The 11,295-nt window shown below is 39.8% G+C and overlaps 1 protein-coding gene across 1 annotated transcript in view; it reads left to right on the plus strand.

Moving 5' to 3' along the window:
• LOC109416797 (serine-rich adhesin for platelets) overlaps positions 1 to 10,916 on the plus strand; it is a 149,700-nt gene extending 138,784 nt beyond the window's left edge. The window contains exons 6-7 of the mRNA XM_019690857.3: positions 6,948 to 7,055; positions 7,120 to 10,916. Of these exons, the coding sequence (XP_019546402.2) occupies positions 6,948 to 7,055; positions 7,120 to 9,212 (2,201 nt within the window). The 3' untranslated portion in view covers positions 9,213 to 10,916. The remainder of the gene's footprint in view (positions 1 to 6,947; positions 7,056 to 7,119) is intronic.
• Positions 10,917 to 11,295: the final 379 nt, after the last annotated feature.

The raw sequence follows: 11,295 nt of genomic DNA on the forward strand, positions 1-11,295 counted from the left end.
CAAAAGTATATCGAACCCTTTATCTAAACAAATCTTGGAACTGTGAGGTTTTTTGGGACTCGAGGATTTTGAGATATTTTTTGAATGATTTGTAGGGATTTCAGGGGGTTCTCTGAAAAAAAATTCGGAAGAAGAGTTGTGGAAATCCCTGATGATTTTTTCAAAGTTTTTCTTGCATAATTTCATAGGAAGCCAATGGAGAAAAACCTGCAGACATGATTTTCTGAGCAATATGTGCAAGTATTAGTAGCCGATTTATAGTAGATATTTCAAGAGGAGTTCCCAAAAATATTGCTAGGGGAATGAAGACGAAGAGTATCATGCCCAATCCCTGAAGTTTATAGCGATATTCCGAAAGTTTTGCCAACTCTTTTAAAGGAAATTGTAGACAAAAATCTATCATTTTTTTGGAGGAGTTTCCTGGTAGAAGTGTTGAATATAAAGTATAACGAATACAAGTAATTGTTTCGCCGATTTAAACAAAATGGCATTTATTATTTTAATTCTATTTTCGTGAAATTGAACAAATTACTAATGATGAGATCTTCCGCAAGACCAAGATCAATGGCGGAGAATCTGTGAAATTTACCCAAAACTCATTATTTGAGCGAAACACACCGTTCTCGAACAGTTTCAAATAATTTCGAAATAAAGTAAAAAAAAAACTAGACTTTTAAAGGTCGTAAAACTTTCAAAAAACCTTACTTCTTTTGAAAAAAATTTCCATGATATTGACAAAATTTCAGTCGTTAATATTCATTCGCATGAAAATTATAAAATATTGTGGAATTTATGATTTTCATTATGGAATCTATAACTGGGTCACTTTCTAATACATTTGAAAATCAGCTCGCAGGCCGCACAAAACCTCGAGGGCCGCACAAAGGTCGAGGGCCGCAGTTTGGTGACCACTGATGTAAAGCATTGTCCAGTTAAAATCCGGACGCAGATAATCACTTATATCTCAGAGGTGAAATAACAAACAAAAAAGGTGAAGCCCTCAAAACAAAGATAATTTACTGTAGTTTCATGGAAAATATCATTAAAATTATTTCATTTAATTTTTAATACATTTTCTCATTTTTTCCGTGATTACTTCCTTAAAAATCTGCACAATGGTTTTAACAACAACCCCCAAAATTAACATTTTTCGCAACTGTCGTACCTGACCACGCTTAATTTTCAGCGTGTTTGTGCAAGATTTTTTTCCTTCACTTGTCTTCAATCTGAAATAACTTTTCACTCGTAGCAAGAAAATCGATGAAACTTTCACCATCAATAGAGGACTTGTTTATGATCAGACTGCTGTAAAAAAATATGATTATGATCATTGAGAGCGTCACAATAAGTTTTCCTTTGCGTCCGGATTCTAACTGGACAATGCTTTAGCTGTAAAACTGAGGAAAACAGGGCATTCTTACACTGGACGTTAGTTTTATCATTATTTACCCGTTTTACCCTGTGGTAGAGTCTCAATTAATATTCGTTCAAACTACTCAATTCAATTGGGCAATATTTACATGTGCAATTTAAACAGCCTTTGAATAAGCGTGCATATTTGTGTGAAGAAAAATTCGCGCTAGTGTTCGTGTGTTGAAATATCACTTATCTTAGAGTAGAGATGAGACAGACAGAATGGTTATTTGGTACAGACTGATCAAATCTTCCGGGTGCGCTCCCTTTACACATTGAATATACAATGTGCTACCCACAGATGCCTTTGGAGCCATTGGAGTTTTCATGAGGACTCCAGGAGTCTGGTAATATATTTAAATTAATCTTGTAGCTCTGGTGTTGGCCTAATATTGAAGCGATAAAAATGTTAGAAGAAAGTAATTGCAGTTCACGACAATCATTGAAAATAATCAATTAAAAATAATTGGCTTAATTACCTCAACGGCTGTCGATCACAGGTGGGACTACTCTTAGTAAAAAACATAATTCGAAAATAGCTATCTAAGCTCGGTAGGGAGATGGGGGCGCGAATATTGAATGCGGAATCAGAAGCGCGCGATTACTTTCGTGAGAAAGTCGGTTTTCACGGATAAGTAAACGATCAATGCGATTTACTATCGCGACCAAACAAATCATAATCGGGATGATGTTGTGTCGCGTATTTCCATATAACCTACCACCATATCACCTACCAAAGGTGGCTCCAAGATCCACACCTTACCCTACGCTACTAACAAATACTCCTTCCCGAGACAACGGTGGGGATGCTGTGGATTCCACGGTTTCTAGTAGCAACGGTTGTCGAACTAACACTCCTTCCCTTTCCCGATGACCGTAAGGACGTGGCCAGTGCCGTTATTGACTTTAAAATATTGAACTCTCGAATTGTGCACATTGAGAGTGTGTAGCTAGTCCCAAGCACCATTTATTGGTTTCTGTGCAACTTCGATTGTTCTGGACAATCACGGAGTAGCAACTACGATGTGTGTACGGTTATCTTTGCTTGCTTGCTATTTTAAAAAGTTGTTGAACTCAATATTGAGCTGAAACTCAAAAACTGTTCTACTTATATATTTTTGAAGCACGGTTTCAAAATCAGCGCTAAATTGTGCTTTAAAAATTTAGTCGTTGACAGAAGTTCACGACTTTCGTTTTATTTTGTAAACTAGTGTTATATTCTAAATTTTGGAAGAATCTCTGACAAAGCTGGCGAAATCAAATACAGTAAGGACCCGATTTTGTCAGCCCCTGGTAGCATTTTGGGCTGACAAAATCTGGTACCTGACAAAATCGGGACATTTTTTAAAATCATTGTTTTATTCTTGAAAAATTGTTCTGAGCATGTCAGAGACGGAGATAGGTGTTGAGGGTCTGATTTGGGTTCGTTCAAATATTACCCCAAGCAACACACATGTTATATAAAAGTTACGACAGCGCAAGTTTTGGTTGTATAGAAGTTTATTTTACGTTATTTCAACACAATGTTAGAATTACGTAAAATAAACTTCTATACAACCAAAACTTGCGCTGTCGTAACTCTATTATAACAAGTGCGTTGCTTGGGATGTAACGCCAATGAGGGGGGGAAAGGGTCCAGCGCTGTGTTACGCTACATACAAAATTTTAAAATTTCTTTTTCAAAAGTAGTTACGCGGTGGAGAGATAGCGGATAGAGTCTAAAATTGCCAAATTTCGCGTTACGTAATATTTGAACGAACCTTTTGTGGTACAAAAAAAAATCGAAAGGGTGTTAAGGGCACAGAAAAAAAATAATATTTGGCAAAGTTAACATTCAGTGCTTTTTTACAGCAGAACTATTGAATCTTTTATTTCTTTTTCTTCTTGTCATAACATCCCTACTGGAACACAGCCTTCTGCTAGCTTAGCAATTGTGGTCTACAGAAGACAGTTGACACTGGTTAGCGCAGTTTAAATCATAACATCTAACTTTAGCTGTCAACGAATGAAAATGAACCAACATCTGATTGACAAGTATAGACACTCATACTGTCCGAATAAGCTCCTAAAATGACAAATATTTTCCCGATTTTGTTGTATAACACGAAGAAGCATGCTATTCTGATCTCAATAGATTTTTTCCGAACTTAAACAATGAAAGAATAGTTAATAAACTCGAACATAAAATAATGGTAAACAGATCTTTTTTGACATTCGAGGTCAATCTTGACGTAACGAAAGTGGACCGACGGGTTGCAAAATCACAATGGCTCACTTTTGACAACAAATGTTCCTATTTGACATACACGGTAAACAGAATTCATTCAGAATTGTGTGTTAAACAAGGAGAGTTTTAAAGATTATCAATTTTTTCAAAAAGTTATTTTATGGGCTTTACTTGATAGGAATACATGAAAAATGAGTAAATATGTCACATTACTCAATGCTTGACGGATTTATGCAAAAATTGAGAAAGGCCTTTAGGAGCCTATTGGCTACGTTTTGGCTGCCTTTTCACTTTAATTTTCAGAGCCTTATCTCTAAAGAATCTCTAGAGAAATCTTTGAAGAAATGTTCGGGGATTTTTTTTAGAGAAACTACCCGAGGATATACGAAACGTAACCATCAAGACATTCCCGAAAGGATTCCGTGAGTAGTTTCTGCAAAAACCTTTACAGGAGCTCCGGATACATCCCTTAATTAATTTCTGAAAGAATCCTTACTGTAATCTCCGTAGAAATCTCTAGAGGTATTTCTTTAGCTTTTTCTGAAAGATTATTAAAAGAATCCCTATTGCAATCTTTGAAGAAATCTCCTTGAGATATTCATGGAGGAATTCCTGGATAAGAGTACTAGGGAAATATCTGGAGCAGTTTAAGGAGAAACCATAGCAGAAATGAATTGTTAAATTCTAGCATGAATTCCAGAAGAGTTTCCAACAAAATTTTCTAAAGGAATTTCAGTAGCAATAACAAGGGATTTTCGTAAAGAAATACCAAGAGGTAACCCTGGAAAAATCTGAAGCGGGACCCCCGGGAAATCCATAGAGGATGCCCAATTGGGAAATCTAACAGAGGAATCATAGTGAATTCTCTAGAGGAATTCTTGTATGAGTAATTACTGAAGGCATTAATAGAGGAACATTTTAAGAAATTCTTAGAAGGATCGCTGAAGGAATCCTAAGAGGAATTCTTTAAAAAATCTCTAGGAAAAATACTAGATTTATTCATCAGTAGGTTGGCTCCAGGGGCACGTTCTCTTCCATTTGGGAAATTTGTGCTTCCGTAGATTTATTCATGGACTAAAGCACGCAGTAATTAATATAGGAATTATTGCAGAAGTATCTATACAATTCTCTTAATACATCACTAGAGGAGCTCCATTAAAAATTACTGGATAAAGTCCTTAATGAAATGTCTGAAAAGGTTCTTATAGAAATTTCCAGAAAATTTCTTGGAGGAACTCCAACAGGAGTTCCAGGACTATCCAAACACATATGTATGGAGAAATGCCAGCAGGATGCCTTAAAAGAATCGCTAGGAAAATCCCTGGATAAATCCACGTAGCAAATGTAGGAGGAAATATTGGAGAAACCCTTGGAGAAACCCCTGGATACATCGCTGTAGGAGTTCATGTACAATTTTTTTTTTGAGAAAAAATGCTATCAGAATATCAGCAAAACTTTTGGAGGAATCCTAGTCGGAGTTCCAGAACAAGTCTCAAGGAAAGCTTCTGGGAAAATCACAGGAGGAATGCCTGAGAAAATCTTAAAGAGACACACTTTAATGAATCGTTATAAAATTCCCAGAAGAATTCACAAGAAACCACGCAAAAGTTCTTGAAGAAATCGCAGCAAGAATTTTTGGGGGAATCCCATCTCGAATTACTTAAGGGTTTCTAATGAATACATTTCTCACAGCAATTTTTCAAGCAATCCAAGCAGAAAATCTACAATACAAATCTTATAATAAATTTAGACAAACATGTAAAAAAGAGCGGAACAAACTTTACATGTCTCAACTTCTTCCACCCCGTCTAGGCGTATCTCAATTTATTTATGCAAACTTAACCCGTTATCAGATAGAAGGGAGTCTGCTCTATCTGTTACTGGTCAGAGATTACATCAAAAATGGGCCATGTGCTCAGAAGGAAGGGAGAAGCGAAAATTCGAAATGGTTGTTGCGCCCTTTTCAAATGTTAGCCTATCTGGATCAATCCAAACAAGTAAACCTAGAGGAATCCCAGAGATGCCGGAAAGAAGTAAATAGATTGACTTGTAATCACAACAACAGGCAGCGTTTATTGTTTGTTCTGTTCCAGAGGAAATTAAAAAGAATAGTCTTTAAGCCCATATAGCCGATGTGGTAAGCGCACATGCAATCAACAAAACCATACTGAGGGTGACGAGTTTGATTCCCGGTTAGCTCAGAATCCATTTCATAATCGACATTTCCTTAACTGTCTTGTGTATAAAATATCTTCATGGCTACCACACGATATATGTACAAATACAAAATAAACATTGGCTGTGGGAGATCTCAGTTAAAAATTGCAAAAGTTCTCAGTTCTCTGAGCTGAGGAGCAGGCTGCGTCCCAGTTGGAACGTTACGCCAAGAAGAGAAAGAGAGCTGGAATTTTTTAGCAATTTAAAACAACGTTGGTTTTAAACATTGGCGAGGATTGGGTGCTAAAATTGACGCAATGTGTTAGAATGCAAAAAAAAGTTTGGCCGTTTTCAAAAGTTACATGAGTTTTTTTCATTGCGTAATTTTTCTATGACGCCTAAAGACATCAACTGCATTATTAATGATTATAAAATGGAAATTCTGAATGAAATACAAATTTATTTTTTACTTCAAAAAAGGCTGACAAAATCGGGTCAAAAAGCTGACAAAATCGGGGGCTGACAAAATCGGGTCCCCACTGTATTTCTTCTTGAATGTGTTCAATCATTTTGTTAAAACTTATCAAATTTCCTATAAAGTTTCCGGATTTTTTTTTTCTAATTTCCACCATGAGTTTATCCACGAGTTTATTCTCCAGGACATCTCCTCCTCTCCTCTTCTTGGCGTAACGTCCTCACTGGGACAGAGCCTGTTTCTCAGCTTAGTGTTCTATGAGCACTTCCACAGTTATTAACTGAGAGCTTCCTCTGCCAATGACCATTTTGCATCTGTATATCGTGTGGCAGGCACGAAGATACTCTATGCCCAAGGAAGTCAAGGAAATTTCCTTTACGAAAAGATCCTGGACCGACCGGGAATCGAACCCGTCACCCTCAGCAAGGTCATGCTGAATACCCGTGCGTTTACCTCCTCGGCTATATGGGCCCTCCAGGACATATCAGACTTGAACAAAAACTTCTCTAGATAATGAAGCTAAAATTTAGCTATGTTAATATATGCTGTGTAGTACATTCAAGAATTTCACAGTATGCATACATTACATTCCAGGCCGTCAATCCTATAAAACTTGGTCCGTTTTTTTTTAAATTGATATCTTATGGACTATTTATTTTTGTTTTCTAATTTCAGGAGGTGAAATTTCTTGCAGTCAGGTATCATGCTACAAGCGACACGATTGTGAACCCAAGTTCATTCCTGGCCGATGCTGCCCAGAGTATGATAATTGTCCTCCTCTAGGTATGTGTCTACAATTTTGAAATCATCTCTTTGAAAACTCCCTAATCTCACATTACGATTCCAGAAAACTCCAACATCGCAGAGCCCACCTCGCCCAGTGGCGAGTCCAGCGAACTCAAAGAAACCGAAATCGACGCAGAAGATCTGCTGGACGCAGAGAACAAGAAACTGTCTTCGATAACATCCAACGATGTCACTACAGCTGGCACAACTACGACCAGCACAACGACCACCACTACCGCCACCACGGAAGGTTCAACACCGGCCAAGCTACAAATCCCAGCCGCCAGTAACAACCCCCTGGGTATCAAAATCAAGGAAATCACCAAGCCGGAAGAGATTCGACTGACCGATTCCCGGCCGAAGATCACCACAACGACGAACAGCGTCAACAGCATCGAAGTGACAGCTCATCCGTCGACGGAATCGTCATCTTCCACGGCTGGACAAAGCGAGGAAGCCAACAATTTGGAACACTTGGACCTGAATGTGACCGATGACGGCGATGTCGGCATGAAGAACGTTCGACACACGGAGGAAGAGTTGATGGCTAATGGAACGCTGGAAGCCACGGACTCGAACGAGAGTTCCACGGCTGGTCCGTCAGAGTCATCGTCGGCGTCGTCGAGCGAAGTGGAATCGTCTTCGGAGTCAAGTAGTTCGACTACAGCTAGGATGACAGTTCCGCCGACGATGTCAACTACCACGGTCATGCCTGAAGATGTTTCGGACGAGGTAACCAAGAAGGATAAGCCGCTGCCGGCCGTGGTACAGATCGGAGATAAACTGGTGATTGTGGACCACAACCAACCGAAGCCGATTACGGTGATTCAGGTCGAAGAAGTTGCTGGGCTGCAGCGAGGAGATGACGACATTTCATACGATCAGGAGATGTATACAGATCGTGCACCGGAAACTCCGAAGCAAATGAAGCTGGACAGTTCAGAAGGAGAGATGCTGTCGACCCAGGCAGATTCGAGCGTTGCGTTCGAGACGGTTTATCATGGCGCATCGTCGGAGATCGATACGGTCTACCATGGGGCGTCGGCGGAGATTGATACGGTTTATCACGGAGGATCGACGGAAAATCTGGCATCGGAAGAGGTTTTTGAGACACAGCATTATACAGAAGGACCAGAAAGTAGTGCAGAAAGGAATGAGACTCAAGGCGATCAACTGTCGGCGAGCAGTGAGGAGTTTATACAGTTGACGGCATCGTCGGACAAGCCGGTAAAACTACAAGAAGAAGAGCACACGACGATGAATTCGTTGTCTACGAGTGTGGAAGAAGGAAGTACAACACTAGCGGATCTGCCAATCAGTGTATCAAACTCAGAGGCATCCGGTGATGAAGTATTCGAAACGCATTTCTACACGGAAGGCCCGGGAAGTTCCTCGGAAACGACTGAAGTTGCTGTAAATGCGCTTGGTGATGGTTCGGAAGCGGTGACACCCATGAAGGAACTTCCAACAGACGATATGGCGACCCAGAGCAAGCCATATATTGAAGACGATGAGCATGATTTAATTCAACCCGGCTTCCAACCCATTCCAGAAGACTTCAGCTTGCCACTCAGAGATCAACCTGCGATGGATGATGATATGGAACCTTCTGCAGCACCGGCTAAGAGTGAGCGCAAAGAACACGTTGGAACACCCAAGATTTTATCAGAAGTGCTAGAATTCAAACATAATGGGAGTAGTACAACGGAAAGTTCCAGCGAAGCCGAATCTGAATCTACCATTTCACCATCATGGCTGAAGGACGAATCGAAGCCAATGCTGCGAGCGCCGGGAGAGCCTCACTTGGTACCAGAATGGGAGCGAAACAACGTTACAGTTAGCAATTCGTCTTCAGAAGAAGAATTTAGTGGAGCAGGAGAGTTTCACGTACTGAAAATGAACTCCGAAGAGTACATGGATAGCTCTTCCGAGGGAAGTGGAGCGAGTTCGACAAGAAAGGAACCTGAGGAAACTACTCTGGCGCCTTCGAAGAGTATGCTGCAGGATATTGACTCCTCGGAAAGTGGGTCCGTTTCGGAGTCGGACAGTGTGAAACATAACCCCAAAAACGATGTCGAAAGTGTCAAGTATGACGAGGATGAAAACAGCACAGTTCAAGAGGCACTTCCCAAGCAAGTGAAATCTAGTGTCTGAGTTTAGGATTGCGTTTATAATGGTAATAGAATTCAATCAAATTCAACAAAAAATTAGCTAATCGAATTTACTGAATCAAGTATTTAGCAGATATACAGCGATTAAAACAGGTGTTCTCGTCTTTCCGGAAGTATTCATTTCGGAAAGGACCGAGAGCTAGGTGCCAGTTGATCAGAAGATGCTGTTCTTCGACTCTTTCTCCTTGACTACCCGAATAAGGATTATTTATTATTCCTCCTGTTTCCAACCCTCCCGGGAACTCAAAATCTGCGGTCGAAGTGAGAGATGGTTCTAAAACAATACGCTTTGGACGGTTCATTTTAGTGCCATTAACCACCAACACACACAAAAATCAGGAAAAGACACGCACACAGATCAAGCCTTTATGAAGCGCGTACAAAATTACAGAATCTTGAATCTTTTGCTCAAGTAGTGCAATCATTTATTAAGTTTGGGTTTGAACGTGTAAGCCACGAAATTCTACTCAGTGAATTCAGTTCTCGAAAAGAAATATATAGGCTGATCACTTTAATTTCGTAACATGCCAGGAGACTTGGCATCTTGATAAAGCGACGAACCCTTGGAAGAAGAAATTGTACAAAACACGAAACAGGAACATATCCATGGCAAATAGAAGAAACTCGATAATGTCGGAATATATTTGTATGCGACGTTTTCTCCTACATTCCTCCAGATATCTAACTTTAGTTACTCGTAAAATGGCTCAAATAATGATCGGAACGAACTAATAGTCGTTGTACTAAGTTATTTATTACGTAATGGTAGCAAATTTTAGGCAAAATGAAAAATCAGATTTGGACCAACACCCTTACAGAAAGTAAACGAAAAACTACAACTCAAAATTCACAGACATCGGTCGTCAAAACACTCAGCAGAGAAGCATGTGATAGTTCTTACGTTACGTTGAAAATAATTTAAATCCCACTTCAATCGAGAAGGATTTTGAAACCCCTAATTGAACGACATTTATTTCTTATACAAGAAGATCTAATCCTCGGCCGTCGGTAACCTAAGAGAGGCCGATCAAGAAATCTTAGCTTAAGTTTAAGACTGTTACTAGCAATAGTTGATGATTATTCGCAATTACAGAACGAATTGAGGGAACATGATGATTATTTATTGATTATTTATAGTCGTTGATGACCCACCGGAGGTCGTCCAGTTGATTTCGAGTTTGCATTCATTTCAACTGTCGGAAATATAACTAAAAGGCGTAGTTAGTCGCGGGCGAGTATAAAAAAAAACTCGTCGCCCCTAGCAAATAGTAGGCATTTTCTCAATTATTATCATTTTTTACTAATATAACTATTAGCAATTATCATCAGAACCTATTATCATTTCATCTATAGAACCTTAAGTACTCCATACAATACCCCTCAAATCCCCGAGTAGAGCTAGTAAGTAGGAAACGTTAGGAAATTGATTACAATTCTAACTGATGAAAGAGTCATACTTTTAGTTTGTGTAAACTTTATCAGTTAAAGAAGAGGAAGCCGCCTTTCTTTTTCTTTCGGTAGATCTCTTGTCCGTGGCAGCCTATTGGAACCATTCAGTAGGTGCCACCTTTGAGACGGAAGAATTGCATGAATCGGTGGCAAGCAATTATTAGCCGTTACTAGGCGAAGAAGTCGATCGATTAAGGAATGTAAAATAAAATAAATAAAATGGAAAAACTTTCTAAAATGATTATTTTTTTAACCTGGTGTTCGATATCACAATACAACCTACCTACCTCGATCAGGCTAAGGCCTGAGTGGCCTCTGCTGTACATAGTAGCCGTCTCCATTCCATTCGGGCCATGGCTGTTCGTCTCCAGTTCCGCACTCTGCGTAGGGTCCGCAGATCGTCCTCCACTTGGTCGACCCACCTAGCTCGTTGCTATCCGACATCCTGATGACGTGACCCGCCCATTGGTTCTCTTAGCAGCTGATGCAGCTCGTGGTTCATTCGCCTTCTTCAAGTCCCGTCTTCCATCTGCACTCCGCCGTAGATGGTACGCAACACCTTCCGTTCGAAAACTCCAAGGGCGCGTTGGTCCTCTGCACGTAGGGTCCATGGGATT

The sequence above is a fragment of the Aedes albopictus genome, chromosome 2, assembly GCF_035046485.1.
Source record: "Aedes albopictus strain Foshan chromosome 2, AalbF5, whole genome shotgun sequence".
NCBI classification, from domain to species: domain Eukaryota; kingdom Metazoa; phylum Arthropoda; class Insecta; order Diptera; family Culicidae; genus Aedes; species Aedes albopictus.